This window comes from Heptranchias perlo, chromosome 2 (assembly GCF_035084215.1).
Source record: "Heptranchias perlo isolate sHepPer1 chromosome 2, sHepPer1.hap1, whole genome shotgun sequence".
NCBI lineage: Eukaryota > Metazoa > Chordata > Chondrichthyes > Hexanchiformes > Hexanchidae > Heptranchias > Heptranchias perlo.
Genome location: NC_090326.1, coordinates 111903259 through 111919200, shown reverse-complemented (window position 1 = coordinate 111919200; position 15942 = coordinate 111903259). Strand labels below are relative to the sequence as shown.

The window sequence follows — 15942 nt, the reverse complement described above, 5'->3', positions numbered from 1 at the left end:
TACAGTACTGAAACAGCCCTTATCAAAGTCACAAATGACATCTTATGTGACTATGACCATGGTAAACTATCCCTCCTCATCCTTCTCGACCTGTCTGCAGCCTTTGACATGGTTGACCACACCATCCTCCTCCAACGCCTCTCCTCCATCCTCCAGCTGGGTGGGAATGTGCTCGCCTGGTTCCATTCTTATCTATCCAGTTGTAGGTAGAGAATCAACTGCAATGGCTTCTTTCTGCTCCCACATCGTTAGCTTTGGAGTACCCCCAGGATCTATCCTTGGCCCCCTCCTATTTCCCATCTACATGCTGCACCTCGGCGACATCATCCGAAAACACAGTGTCAGGTTCCACATATATGCTGATGACACCCAGCTCAACCTCACCACCAACTCCCTCAACCACTCCACTGTCTTTGACTTGTCACACTGCTTGTCTGACATCCGGTACTGGATGAGTGAAAATTTCCTCCAACTAAATACTAGGAAGACCGAAGCCATTGTCTTTGGTCCCTGCCACAAACTCCTAGCCACTGACTCCATTCCTCTCCCTGGTCACTGAGACTGAATCAGACCGCTCATAACCTTAGCATCCTATTTGATCCTGAGATGAGCTTCCGACTACATATCCACTCCATCACCAAGACTGTCTACATCCACCTCTGTAACATCGCGCGTCTCCGCCCCTGCCTCAACTCATCTGCTGCTGAAACCCTCATCCATGCTTTTGTTACCTCTAGACTTGACTATTCCAATGCTCTCCTGACTGGCCTCCCATCTTCCACCCTCCATAAACTTGAGCTCATCCAAAACTCTGCTGCCCTTATCCTAACTCACACCAAGTCCCGTTCTCCCATCACCACTGATTCGCTGACCTACATTGGCTCCTGGTTCGGGAGCGCCTCAATTTTAAAGTTCTCAGCCTTGTTTTCAGATCCCTCCATGGCCTCACCCCTTCCTATCTCTGTAACCTCCTCCAGCCCTATAACCCTCAGAGATCTCTGCACTCCTCCAATTCTTGCCTCTTGTGCAACCCCGATGTTAATCGCTCCACCATTGGTGGCCGTGCCTTCAGCTGCCTAAACCGCTCTACCTCTCTTTCCTCGTCCTTCAAGATGCTCCTTAAAACCTACCTCTTTGACCAAGCTTTTGGTCCCATGTCCCAATATCTCCTTATGTGGCTCGGTGTGAAAATTTGTTCAATAACGCTCCTGTGAAGTACCTTGGGATGTTTTACTATTTTAAAGACGCTATATAAATGCAAATTGTTGTTGTTGTTAACAAATTGAGTTATCCAACCACAAGAAAAATTTGAATTATAGAGATAATTTGAATGAAAAGAAGACTGTATACAACATGCTTACTGTGTACAGCTAACAAAAAAAGTAAAAATTTGGTGAAGCCCGATAGAAGTGTGAAGAGAATTGGCAACAATATTAATGCAACAAACACCTCCTGATGTACTGAATAACATTTAATTGTACAAACAAGTCATGAGTTTTCTCCAAATGTTTTCTATATAAGGATGATGCATTTTATTTGAAAATATTTTTTAATCATAACCTGGTAGCATGATATTTTTCTACTATGTTGTTTGTGCTTGTTGATGTGTTTTGTAAGAACTCCTTTCACAGTTTATACCCCATCTCCATGAAGATTAAATTGATAAATGTTCAAAGCGTTCATTGTTTGAGGACTGTGGACAGGGTTTGATTTCTTTAGTGTCTCACACATGTTCTAGCAGCAGTATACAGCTGATTTTCTTTTGAGGGGACAGAGGGCAAGAAATGGGTTAATTTCACTCTTCATTTAAATGGAGGCTGCAGCTAATCAGTTTGTTTGCATAAGCCCCTGTTCTCATCCTCTTACAATTGAGGAAGCCCTGTCAGAAGTTTTCCTGCAGAAAAAGAAAAGGCACAAATCATGTCTTTTCATTAACAAACTTTGTAGTTGGACTGAAGTGTAATAAGTGTAATGTGTAGAATTTAGTTAATCTTATCTTTTTGGGCATTTACAATGGATAATGCAGCTTTTGTATTTGCAGGACCCTACACAGAATTATAATGGAAGGCATGGAAAATATCTCTTCCAGCTTAAGCCATTGAGTGTACTCGACTAGTAATAGATTTTATAGAGGAATTAGAGAGCACAGTCATGTAGTTTAATGGCTGTATGGAGATCAAAAGTAGCATTACATCTGGCACATAAACTTGGCCTCATTGCTCACTAGTTTCCTGCTGTGATTTCATTTATGTCACTGTGCTTTCAGCTGCACGTGACAGTCTTGTTCATGGCCTAAAGCTGCTTTGACTAAAGAGGACCCTTCAGTTACTAGGGGCTCGCTGTTTAGTTAGGGCAGGATGCTATTCATAGCAAAACTTTCACTTGAGTGCAAATTGTTTTCATAAGGGGAAGTTGGATTTTATTTTTCCACAGTGGATTTGTGAGGGCTACTTTTATAGAATTCGAATTCAGTTCTTAATTCATGCCAAAATGAGCAAACTTTTTTTTGTTTTGGAATCTGCATTGTGTGATCAATGACTCAGGATTACCCAGTTCATGATTAAAGGACCACTTTTTAAAGCCTAGACAAAACCCTTAGAAGTCAATCTCAATAGGTTTGTGTATTCTCTGTTTTGCTATTTGATTATGTTTCACATTTGGGGAGCATTTTGTAAATTTGATCACGGCAAATACAAATCCATTGATGATGGCAAAATGGAGTCTGAATTAGTAAAAATTGTGAGTTTATTGTTTATCCAGTATAATAAGACAATTGTGTTACTGGTTGTAAAACTCATTTGATACGCTTTTCCCAGAACACCTTGTCCTGTTCATTCACAATATTTTGGAGATAAGTAATGGGGCATAAATTACAAATTTTTAGATAAAATCAATTTTTTAACTTCCATCTCTCCTTTATGCTGTCACTGTAAAGTGGGCCATTGGTTGATACAGTTCCTTGTTCTAGTATCCAAGGGGCTGTCCTCAATTGGACTGAAGACCGAAATCAAATTTAAACATGCCACTGAGCCGATCAGAATGCCTTATTTTCAAATGCTGTGATTCATTACTCTTCTGGTTTAGTTTGGGTTGAGTTCAGGTTGTCACCCCCACCACCTTGTAAAACTGTTTGCTTTCACTTACCATTCAATCGTATTCTTAATCAGTAACTGAGCAATCATGCATGACGTCAACAGCCTATTCACAGAATTTACTTCAGTTGCGTAGTTAACAGGAATATAGTTGATCAGAAAGGATAGACTCCAATGTGTTTGTGAGCAATTATGGCAGAATTTCAAATGAAACAAATGTGTGGGAATGGTGCCATTTGGAGTTTTCTTTTGTCTTTTTGTTTTAGAATGTGAATGCACTGACTTCAACCTCCCTGTCTGTATTTCCTTGTGAAAGGATAACGTGAGAGTCGAGACCACGACTTATGCTGCACAAAACCCTTAATTAGTAACCTGCCCATAATGTTTTCTTCTGTGCTTGCAATTTTCTGGCCGTTCTTAATACACGTTTATGATTTTGCATTGGCTTTTGTTAAACTCCTCTTGACTATCGATGGTCATTAAGTGCGACTCTTAGTAATTCTGCTTTTAAGGCATTCGAATTTTGCCAGGGAGAACACAATCAGGTGACCAACTATCAGCTAGTATGTAAGGAGCTGCCCTTGACATCAAAGCAGCATTCAACTGAGTATGGCACCAAGGAGCCCTAAAAAAACTGAACTCAATAGAGGTCAAAGGGAAAACCCTCCAATGGCTGGAATCGGACCTGACACAGAGGAAGATGGTTGTGGTTGTTGGAGACTAGTCATTGTAGCCCCAGAACATCACAGCAGGAGTTCCTCAGGGAAGTGTCCTTGGCCCAACCATGTTCAGCTGCTACAACAATGACCGCCCCTCCGTCATAAGGTCAGACTTGGGGCTGGCACTGCTGATTCCACAGTGTTCAGCTTCATTCAAAAACTCCTCCAATAATGAAGCAGTCGGTGGCAGCATACATAAGTACCTGGATAACATCCAAGCTTGGGCTGACAAGTGGCAGATAACATTGGCACTACACAAATGCCAGGCAATGACTATCTTGAACAAGAGAAAGCCCAGCCACCCCACCTGCACTTTCAATTGCACCATCGTTTCCGGGTCTGTCACCATCAACATCTGTGGGTCATCATTGACCAAAAGCTGAACTGGATTGACCATATCAATACCTTGGCCGCAAGAGCAGGGCAGAGGCTGTGTACTCACCTCCTGATCCCTCAAAGCCTCTCCACCATCTAAAAGCCTCAAGTCAGGAGTGAGATGGAATACTCACCACTCGCCTGGATTGGTGCAGCTGTAGCCGCAACCACACAAGAAGGCTTGACACCATGCAGGACAGAGCAATTTGCTTGATTGGTGCCTCTGCCACTACTGTGGCTGCAGTATGTACGATCTACAGGGTGCATTGCAGCAACTCAGCAAGTTTACTTTGATAGCACCTCACTCCCCTGCTCCCTCTACCACCGAGAAGGAAAAAAGCAGCAATGTTGTGAGAATGCCATCACCTCCAATTTCCCCTCCAAATCTCACACAACCCCACATTGGACATATATCACCGTTCTTCATCATCTGGATCCACATCCTGGAATTCCCTACTTAACACTATATTATGGGAGCACTATCAGCACAAGGACTGCAGCGGTTCAAGGAAAAGGCCCACTACCACCTTCTCAGCAAAACTAGACATGGGCAATAAATGCAGCCTTGCCGGCATATCTCTCACCCCAAGAACAATTTTTTTTAAAAAGCTGGCTTAATAGAACTCGCTACTCCAACATTAGAGACAAACTGACCTAATTTTTTGCACGTGGTATTCCAAGATATCAAGAGTGCAGCAATTGCCACTGCCTAGGCTCAACTGCACGTAGAGGTGTAATTTAAGACAGCAGTGCACAGCTTTGTTTATGATCCTAGACAGACACATACTCCGTACTGCCTGTGAGCCAGTACTATGGAATCATTACAGTAGTACTTTCCAGTAAAGTGAAGGAAAATTGTGCCTTTTAGGTGTAGTAGTTTTTCTTCAAATGAAATAAAATTCCACATGTAATTTTCACCCTCCTGCTCCCTTGTGATTTATATTTCCTTAGGTATTTTTCATGTGTGTTTATTTGCACTTGTGTGTTTTATGGTTTACTGGTCTTGTATCGTATGGTTTGAGTTTTTGAATTATTCATATCTAGTTTTATGTCTTGGATATTTGTGCAGTTTTTGAAAAAAATTGTTTAAACATACTTTATTACAACTGGTGAGATAAATTTCATCTCAATGCAGCATGAAGACACGACCTGCATTTGAAGGGGGGCAAATTCAAAACTAATCTGCGGAAATGATATTTCAAGGAGCAAGTGGTCGATCTATGGAACAGACTCCCTAGAGAGACGGTGGAAGCAGTTAGTATTGATTCAAATGCAAATTAGATAGATTTCTTTCAAAAAAATAACATTTTGGGATACAGTATATGAGTAATTTGAGACATAACATGTGGTAAGTGCAGCATGCTTGGGAGGGAAAAAAGTGACTTTGGACCTATGGTTCCTAAAACTCTTCACTGCTGGGGTTTGCCTGGTATCATTTCTGGGTCTGTTGTAGACTATTTGATAGAGATTGATTGTTATGATTAGTCAACAACTCCATTATCATTGAATCATGTGACTACCAGGATGGTAGAAGGACCGTGGTCTTTTTTCGTCTATCAATTCCTATGTTCCTATTCTCCTCTCTCTTCAGAAGCATTGAGGATTACTCAACAAAGGAAACTGTACAGATTAGTATTCCATGTCCTTTCTGTGGGCTTCAGCTTCAAAATTTCTGAGCGAGATTAGCTTCAGTGCTCTCTTTCCAGCCCTAACTTCCCCCAGCTGCTCCTAGCTCTAATACTTACATGAATGTGAATTCTGCCGTCAAAAAACTTCTTAGAAAAAGAGTTGCCTGACATCTTCAGAATTTTAATTGTGCAGAAACTGAGATAATTTTACCTCAACTGGGCAGAAAACAGGGGCGGGTTCAGGTCGGATGTTCGTTTTACTCCCTGCCTCATTTTACTTTCCATTGACTTCAATGAAGAGTAAAATCAGGCGGGTGTAAAACGGACGGCCGATTTGAACCTGCCCCGTTTTCCACCAGGCAGCTTAGGTTAAAATTACCCCCCCAAATGTTTTTGCTTAAAAAAAGATGGTTAGATGTTCAATTCTCCAAGGTGTGTTTGAATATGGTACACTCTGACCTTGTATCCAACTTCTATCCCAAAATTCTAAACCATGCTCTACCGTCCTTTGTATTCATTACTGAGCATTCTGATGGTACATGTGCTTGTAGCTCCTGTGTGGACTCCATACACTTGCTGTAATAGATCTACCTACCTAAATTCAAAACTAGCTTCATGCTTGAAATTGTTACAGCTTTATATAAATAACTAAATCATTGTGTTGCAGTTTAGTTTTAGTGGTGCACTAGAACTAAAATTTCAAGTGACTCTTTCTTTCTTTCTTTCTTTCTTTCTTTCTCTTTCTCTCTCTCTCTCTCTCTTCTCATTCTTCCTCTCCCTATTCTTTCTTTTTCTTTCTTTCTCTCTTTTTCTTTCCTTCCTTCCTCTCTTCCCATAATTGACTCAGTACCAAACACAACAAACTAATTAATTTGCGTTTCTTGGAATCTAGGCTAAACTGAAGTGCTTCAACCTATGTGTAAAAGCAAGCATTGCAGTTGAGAGGCAAGCTCCATTCAACTCCCCCCCCCCACCCCCGCATACGCCCCCCACAACTGAAGCCCTGGAAATCCAGGGGCAACCTAAAGGGACTCGATGTAACTCCCTGACCTTTGCATGCAAGAAATGGGTGTTCCAGGGGACATAAGTGAGAAAAATTGTCTTGTACTTGGATTAGCAAAGGTCAGTAATACTGATCCCAAGTGTAAAGAGAGATGAGGTAAGAGGAAAGATTAGAGAAGCTTAAGCTTTACAGCCTACAAAGAAGGCAGTTCAGGGAAGGGCTCATTTGAGGTATAAAAACTATTAAATGGTGTAGATAAGGTGAACTCAGATTATTACTTCAAACTGTACAAGGAAAATAGAAGATACATGGAGGGCTGTAAATGGATATTAGTGAATGGTAAATTTACAACCATTATCAGAAAAATGTCTTAACTCTAATAATTGTTTGTGAAAAGTGTACAAAATGAAGTAATAAAAGTAATATTTGCATTTATAGCAACTTATTTTGTTGTGAGGTGCTTTGGGATATTCAGACAATAAATCAGGCAAGGTAATAGAGGCAAAAACATTGGGCTTATTCAAAATACAATTTGATACTATGGTAGGAGAGTTAAAGTAATAGAGGGGCGGGCTTCGATCGGCCAAAATGACCTTTTTCATTCCTTATTTAACTTATATTATCTAGGGGAATTTTTACTTTATTTTTCCTATGGAATTAAAATACAGGAAACCTGTTTCTTCTGTTCCACTATTTTTTCCCGCAACCCAGCTCCTCTCCTGAAAGCATTGACTCCTTACTAGATACAACTCTGAGAACCCTTTGGAGCCTTACGCAAATTGCCATTATTCACATGTGAGCCTCAAAGGTGAGTGTTGGGAGACCATTCAACAGTGGGAGGCATCACAAGTAAGTCAGAGTCCAAGCCTAATCTTGTTCTAATCCAACATTTACACGTACACACTTACAGTAGTGTCCGGATTGGAAACCATGGCCCTTTTCCATCCCGCCCCTTACTATTTCCTTCACCCATTTGTGGCACCTCAATTGCTGCCCTGCCTAAGATTGAACTTAACACCGGCCAGAAGTCAAACCTAGAATCCTCCTGGTCTGTAAGGCTCAGCTACTCAATGTCTTATACAGCTAAGCCTTTGAGGGAGTAAAAGGATAGGCCTAGTTAAAGAGTTAATGTCAGCAGTTTATTAAAAATCAGCTTTTCCAAAGCATATATCAAAGCAGCCTCAAATTGTATGCAGCTGTGTCTGTCATGTGGTTAAGTATCTGGTGTGTTTCCAATGTGAGCAATTGTAATGTTTATGCTATATTTTAGTGTGGGTTTGGATAAAATACTGAAATTTAAATTCTGAAGGAATTATTTTTCTTCAGAAATTATTTTTAGCATTTCATTGTAGCTTACTGTGAGTTGATAATTTGCAGTGGAAAATATTCAATATACATTGCATAGATCATGGGTTGCATAGAGGACACACGAAAGGGGTGAGGAAAGATACTCACAAGTGGAGAGGGTGAGGAAAGATACTCACAAGTGGAGAGTGTGAGCAATACAATACAACCCCAGGCCATTGATGCTGCTATTTGAGTTCTGTTGTGTATCTTGTTTGTACCCCACATTGCGAGATAACTATGTCTTCATTCTGTGGTGGAATGTTGCATGTTCTGTGATAGTTGGTGTACTATGATTGATGTTGCTTGACAGTTATTTCCATGTGAAGACAAACTGGCTTGAATGGATACCACAGAACACTATGAAAAGAGCAGGCAGTTTTTTTTTTAAAGCTTCAAGAAATATAACTGGTTAAAAAAAAATTTCACACAAAGTAGGAGAGTTTAAAAGGCAACTAATATTGATGTGCAAGTGCACTCATTATGTAACGTGCGATTTTAGTCATCAAAAAATACAGGTTTCAAGAGTAAACCACCGTAAACCATCAGCATTTGATCTGTGGGGTATGATCTAAAATAATGCATTGAGAAGTTCAGATGACACGATAAACCAGTTGGAATTTATGTTGTCCTCGGCAAGATTTTTTTTGCTGCAGGTGCCCTACAGAGCAATGGATAGCGGAATTTCCACAATTCTATCACAGCATCTGTATTGCAGTGATACTGGTTTTATCTCGTTTCAGGTTAAAGGGAAGGAACAGACTTGCATTTATGTAGCACCTTTCACATACTCTGGATGTGTCAAAGCACTTCACAGCCAATGAATTACTTTTGAAGTGTAGTCACTGTTGTTATGTAGGCAAACAGCAAGAACTCACAGACAGCAGTGAGATAAATGACCAGTTTATCTGTTTTAGTAGTGTTAGTTGAGGGATAAATGTTGGCTGGGGCACTGGGAAAATTCCCCCACTCTTCGAATAGTGTCATAGGATCTTTTATGTCTGTCTGAAAAGGCAGACTGACCTCAGTTTAATGTCTTGTTGAAAGACAGGCTGCAAAACATTGTTGTTGCAGTAGTTCAGAGAAAAATTTGCAATGCAGTAAATTTCTAAGTGAGCAGTGTAATGAGAATATGGAATCTGCTATTATATCATACTTTAAAGAAACACAGTTTACACAAATGAGTGCAATTTTTTTGGAGCATCTTCAACATGTTTTGAAAAATTTACAATGTTCCATCTACAATTCTCAAATAAATCACATGGCTAATACAATTCTATTTTTAAATCAAATCTAGTGCAAGCCATTTAACAGTTATGTAACCGATTATTAAGTAGAGCTAATGTGCCGTGTGATTCAGCCACCTCATTTATGAGAGTGTTTGTTGTGAACAGCATTTGGAGGTTTTGACGCACCCAAAAAGGTGAATTACAGTTCTCCATTCCCTTTTTTCTTGCTAATGGTGAGACGTTAAACCGAGATCCTATCTGCCTGTTCAGGTGGACATTAAAGATCCCACGGCACTATTTAAAGAAGAGCGGGATGTTCTCCTTGTGTCCTGGTCAAAATCATTCCCTCAACCAACACTATCAAAACAGATTAATGTCATTTATCTCACTTGCAGTTTGTACGACCTTACTGTATGAAATTGGCTGCAATTTGCCCACGTTTCAAAAGTAAGTCATAGGCTGTGAAGCACTTTTAGACATCCTGAAGATGTGCAAGGTGGTATATAAATGCAAGTTGCTTATTCTTTAAATGTAATGTATGTTTGTAAATAGCAAACATGGTTTTTGTTTTTACAGTCTTTTATATTGCAAGTGACAGTCTCATTCTGTGCCTAGTCTCAGACCATTTAGCATGTTGGTAAGTAGAAAAGAACTAAAATGTGATTATGACTTCTTGTAGCTCTGTTTGGTTTTTCAAATTTATTTTTCAATAACAATATGAAATATATTTTAAAAAAACAAAATTATTACTGTAATATATCCTCTGTAGCATTGGCTTGTGAAAGTGGCCACGGCTGCAGCACAGTTTTCAAATCTAGCGGTTCCAGGAACTGGGTCTGCTCAAACTCTCTATTAAAGATCCTGCCTACTGCATTTACCGTAACTGTGCCTGTCCAATAGAGATAACAGGGTCATAACCTTTGTCCTTTGCTCCACTTTACTCAACAGCTTATACAATATGTCTGCATTCTGGTTTAAATAAACATGTACCAGAAGTTTATTAAAAGGCAGAATCCACTGACTAATTGAATGTTGCAATTTCTAATGGATCTTTAACATAGTGAAACGCTTCCAATAGAGTACTAGAATTCTTTACTTGCAAGCATTACTGAAAAAGAAAGACAACAGTTTTTCAGCCATCCTTCACTGTATAATAGATATATATTTAAATTTTAATCTCTGGGACACCCCAGCTAAATGGTCAGTTCAATGTATAATTTTTGGATTTTGGAACCCCAACTTATTGAACCACGGTTTGTTGTATGATTTTAAAACAAACCATGGTTCAATAAGTTGGGGTTCCAACGTGCAGCACCACAGGATGGAGGAGTGTATGTTTAGTTCTCTTTTCTTCTGAATGTGTCATCTCTACTCAGCAGCTTCCTACAGGAAAGAAAGGGAAACTGGAGGGAAATCTCATCACTGGGTCATTATTATGTGTCTCCTTGTGGCTACATAGCAGTAGAGTCTGATGAAGCAGCAAAGGAGTTGCATAAGGACCCAGACAATGTTCACAAGTGGGCAGAACTATGGCAGGTGAAACTCAATGCAGATAAGTGCAAGATCCTGCACATTGGAGGATAAAGTGGGGACAAGCTTGTTGGAGTATTATGTGCAGTTTTGGGTTTACATTATAGAAAGGATGTTGAAGCAATAGAGAGATTACAGCACTGGTTCAGTAGGATGCTACCGATGAGGAAATGCAAATATGAAGAAAGACTTAAAAAATTGGGGCTGTTTTTGTTAGAACAGAGAAAATTGCGGAGCGATTTGATAGAGATGTTTAAAATTACGAAGTGATGAGACTGGGTAGATAGAAACAGACTACTAGTAGTGGATGAGGGATCTAGAACAAGTGTATATAGATATAAGACTAAATGTAAGAGATTTAGAACAGAGAACAAGGGAAAATATTTTTACATGATTTTAAAACACACAGTGGTTCAGTAAGTTGGGGTTCCAACCTGCAGCACCACAAGATGGAGGCGTGTATGTTTCCCTTTCTTTCCTGTAGGAAGCTGCTGAGTAGAGATGACACATTCAGAGGGCTGTGAGGCTGTGGATTGCACTACCAGAATTAGTGATTGAAGCAGAGACCATCTCAACATTTAAGAATAAGTTAGATAGGTGGTTGAGTGAAAGGAGAATAAAGGGATATGAAATTAGAGCAGGCACATGGGATTAAGACTGCTACTCATGTGGAAGATAAACACCAACAGAGACTGGTTGGGCTGAGTGGTCTGTTTTCATGTTGTAATTTCCATATAATTCTATGTAGCAGTACTAAATTGGGAATAAATTGAATTTTGCTCGTATCTCATTTGCGAATATGTGTATTTGAATGTAATTTTGAATTTGAATAGTCAGTACTATTACATTCCTCTTAACTTTTGGCAGAATTTGCAATAAGACTTATCCTTAAATAGGCTAGTTTGTATTTTCCTCGCACATGATTGGGCCTCCGAATAGTTACTGCAAACCCACAAAGAAAATCTGTGTGCAGCTTTTCAAAAAACTTAAAATAGGATGTTACATCAGTTTTTGTACAAATTATGGGTTTAGTCATTTGCAGTGTAAATGAAAACCTACTTTACTGACTGCCACATCAAGATGCAGAAATTGAAAACGTAATTTGAATTTTAACATTCATCTAGTGCATTTGAACCTGCATAGTAAAACTTCTTTCCCCTCCCCACTCCCCCAGTTTTCCCACTGACACAGTTACTGATGTAGTCAATAGCTTAAACAGTAGAACCTTTTCATGTATATCATTGCTTATTCTTATTAATGCCAGTGTAACAGTATCACAGTAGATAAAGTACAAAAAATGCAATCAATTCTACAAACAAATCGTTATTCCTCCCTCACATTGTGCATAAAGGAGAGGTTCTAATAGCTTTATGGATTTTTTTTTTTAGTTGAAATATTTTGGGTTCAATTTGTATATTTTTGTAATTGGAAGCAGATCAGAATGTATGATGATGCCAAGTATTTGCTGAAACTCTAGTTAATAATCTAGTGCTACATTGCACTAGGCATAATGCAATGATGTAGTTTAAAGGGACACTGCTATCATGAAAAAGGGATTTGCAAACCTTTTGATTTGGAGAAGAAGAGCTTAATTTATGCTAAGATGTTGCAGCCAAATGCTGTAGTGGTCGACTTTCGATACAGCTTATGACATTGTATTGCTTGCAAATGATAAAAGCTCGTCAAACTTGAAACTTTTTCCGAAAGACAATGTAAATTATCTTGTTTCTATACTTGACTTATACCGCTTATCATTGTAATACTCCAGTACAGAAATATTAAGTTTCCACAATGGTCCTCTCCTCATGTGTTTGTTTTCCACAGTGTGCGTACATAATCTACAATCATTCTTTAGTATTTTTTTGGGTGGGAATAGAGTGCAAAGAAGTGTCCTGTTTCAGGGCTATGATCATGGTGTGACCAATTGAGAGAACAATCATTACATTTTTTTTACTGTACAAATAAGTGGGATTTCTGCAAAAATACTCTAAGGCCACCATGGGGCTTTATTCTGGAGTACATTGCTTGGGGCTTAGCAAAGGAAATGCAGAGCAATTTCTGGATCCATTTAGTGACTGTGGTTTAGTTCAGTACTAACATACTTAAACTGTGCTACATTCATTTCCACTCTCTCCACAGTGCTGCTGGTGGTGAGATTTTCAACCAATGTGTAGCTGAGAGGGACGAGGCCTTCAAAGAAAAAGACGTCAAACGACTAATGAGGCAGATATTAGAGGGTGTTGCTTTCTTGCACAGAAATAACATAGTCCACCTTGATTTAAAAGTAAGTGTCACTTGTTCTTGTTTTAAGATTGTACAATACCCTTTCAATTTTAGCAGTTGTTACATACAACCTGGATGTTACCTGGCAACTGAACAGGGTTTGGAGTATTCACATTAAAAGTCATCTGGCTTTTTTCGTTTGTGTGTGTATGTATATATATATATATATATATATATATATAAATATATATTATTTTTTCTTTTTAATATTGGAAGGTTTTTTTTAGTAATCAAGATAAGGGAAAACCATTTTTGTGAATGAACATTTTTCCTCTTTAGATCAATTGTCCACATCCAGCGCCAGTTACCATCAGGTCATTACATGGGTCAGATACAGCTTTGGAACTCGGATCCCTCTAAACTTTCGCCCTTGTGTGATTAGATAGTGACTTTCCTTGCACTTCTAAAGAGCTGAATTTGAATGTAGCCCAGACTAATGGGAATAAAAGTCTCCTCTCCGCTAGCCTTAAATGTCCTTCATGAAATGAGATTGGGTTGTTTTAACTCAGTTCTTGATGAACTCTAGTACAGAGAACAAACTCTTCACAGTTCAGCTCAAATTGCATTATTGCTCAGAGGCCCCAAAAAGACTGCTGTTGGAAATTAGCAAAAAAATCATACCCTTCTGAGCTTGAGAATGAGGCACATTGGCGGTGCTGAAAAGGGTGAGTTTTAGTCTGCAACTGGCCTTTCTTATAAAATGGATAAGGTAGAGATTAAACACATTCTGAGTAGGGGTAAAGGGATGTGTGAATGCTGGGGTTCCATGGATAAATAAAGCACAGACTCAGTTTTTTTTTAAAAAGGCGTATAATAAATAAAGGGGGGATAATACAGAAGAAAACTATTACAAGTATACAAGTACCGAAGGGAAGAAAAAGTGAGATTGGAAAGAAAAGAGGGAGTATGAAAGAATATTTGCAGTCAGCACGAGAAAATATAAGCGTATAAGTAAAAGGATAGTCAATGATGGGCTGGGATCACTTAGAAATGAAGGGGGCCATGTTATACTTGAGAGTGAGGGAATTGGGGAGATGCTTTACAAGTATTAGCACTTCAGTGTTTCCAGAGGAAGGTAAAAGTGGAATTATAAGAGTATCTGAGGAGAATTTGGAAGAGCTACTTCTGAAGATAAATAATCAAATGACCTGCTATTAACAAAGTTAATGGTACTAAAAGTTGAAAAGTCACCAGGCTCAGATATGTTGTATTCCAGAACACTGAAGGAGGTCGAGGAGGAGATAGCGGTACCGCTAAATGTAATTTTACAAAAATCTATGGAAATGGGAATAATGCCAAAGGATTGGAGGGTAGTAAATATTGCACCTTGTTCAAGGATGGGGAAGGAGAGATAATCTTAGGCCACATCTCTGTTGTGGCTAAACTTCTAGGGGGTTAAATTGGATAACCCCTGAAACTGGGCTCAGGGGGTTACGGTGCACAATTAACCCGCGCCCTGCCACTGAGATGCAGGCAGCACATAACATTCATGCTGCCTGGTGATTTACCTGATCTCTGCAAGCAGCCAGGCGTAGCTGCGCTGTTGAGTGGCTGCTCACCAGCACGTGGGCCCTGATATCGTGCGAATGGCTAGCATCACGTAAAGGCAGCCTGCACCTCTTATTTGCAAAATATAAGATACAGGTCTGCACGGAGTTTCAAGAGCGATCAGACACAACACAGATGCAGGTTCCATCCCTATGTTTACAAACTGTTGAGTTATGTTAAAACATTGAATAAAGGTTGCATACTACAAATCCCACATCCTCCAATATGCACGCCAGACCTCACCAATCAGCCTATCTGAGTTTGTACCAGGTCTACGAGAGAGCGTGCACCAAGGTTCTCTGCTGATGCACTAGAGGCCTTGGTGCAAGAGGTGGACAGAAGGAGGGGCATCCTATATCTGTGGCCGGGGTGGGGTGGTGGGTGGGTGGCAAGAGGCCCTCCAGACATATGCTCAAGAGGCAATAGGGGACGAAGTCAATGCCAGACGCACAGCACCACGAACATGGACGCAGTGCAGGAAGAAGTTCAGTGCTTTGACACGAGTGGTCAAGGTGAGTGAGGTCAACTGTCAAGTGGCATCTCCTACCAACTGCACCACTAGTCGCATCCATGGCTCCATGCACTACACCCCCCCATCACCCACATACCAACAAACTCTTTCAATCAGTACTCAACTCTTCCAATCAGATGCTTCCTCTTAGCCTCACACATTACCAGTGTTGCAAGCCGCACACCCACAACTCAAAACCCATGTCTTCAGATGATGTTACCAAGGGGCAAGATGTAGATGAGGAAGATGAGGGAGCCAGGAATAGAGTTGTTGGAGGTGAGAGAGGAGAGGGGTTTAAGGAGATTGTTGGTGGTGAAGAAAAGAAGCCATGGGTTTTCTTTGCTATCCAGATTAATTGTGGAGTAGTGGTTTAGCAGAGGAGAGGGAGGCTTTTGATGTGGTCCAGCCAGATCTGTTGGTGGATTGCTAAACTTGTTGTGTGCCATATACACTCAGTCTAAGTCAGAAACCAACCCATTGTTATCTGACTGCTCTTTTAATTTTTAAACGTCAAAGGTTTACTGTTGGCTGGCTGCTATCGGAGGAGAAATCCAATGCTAACTTTAAACATTCAGGAAAAACAATTTATTAACAATGAATCAGTCTTTATGGATAATTAATGCTAAGAATCCTTCACATTTTTCTCAAACCCACATAATCCAGAGTGCCTCTGTCTCTTG

The 15942-nt window shown here is 39.9% G+C and overlaps 1 protein-coding gene across 2 annotated transcripts in view; it reads left to right on the top strand.

Annotated features, from left to right (window-relative positions):
* stk17a (serine/threonine kinase 17a) overlaps window positions 1-15942 on the top strand; it is a 92451-nt gene that overhangs the window by 53983 nt on the left and 22526 nt on the right. For both annotated transcript variants that reach the window (XM_068005839.1, XM_068005829.1), the window contains one exon: window positions 13060-13204. In XM_068005839.1, the coding sequence (XP_067861940.1) occupies window positions 13060-13204 (145 nt within the window). The remainder of the gene's footprint in view (window positions 1-13059; window positions 13205-15942) is intronic.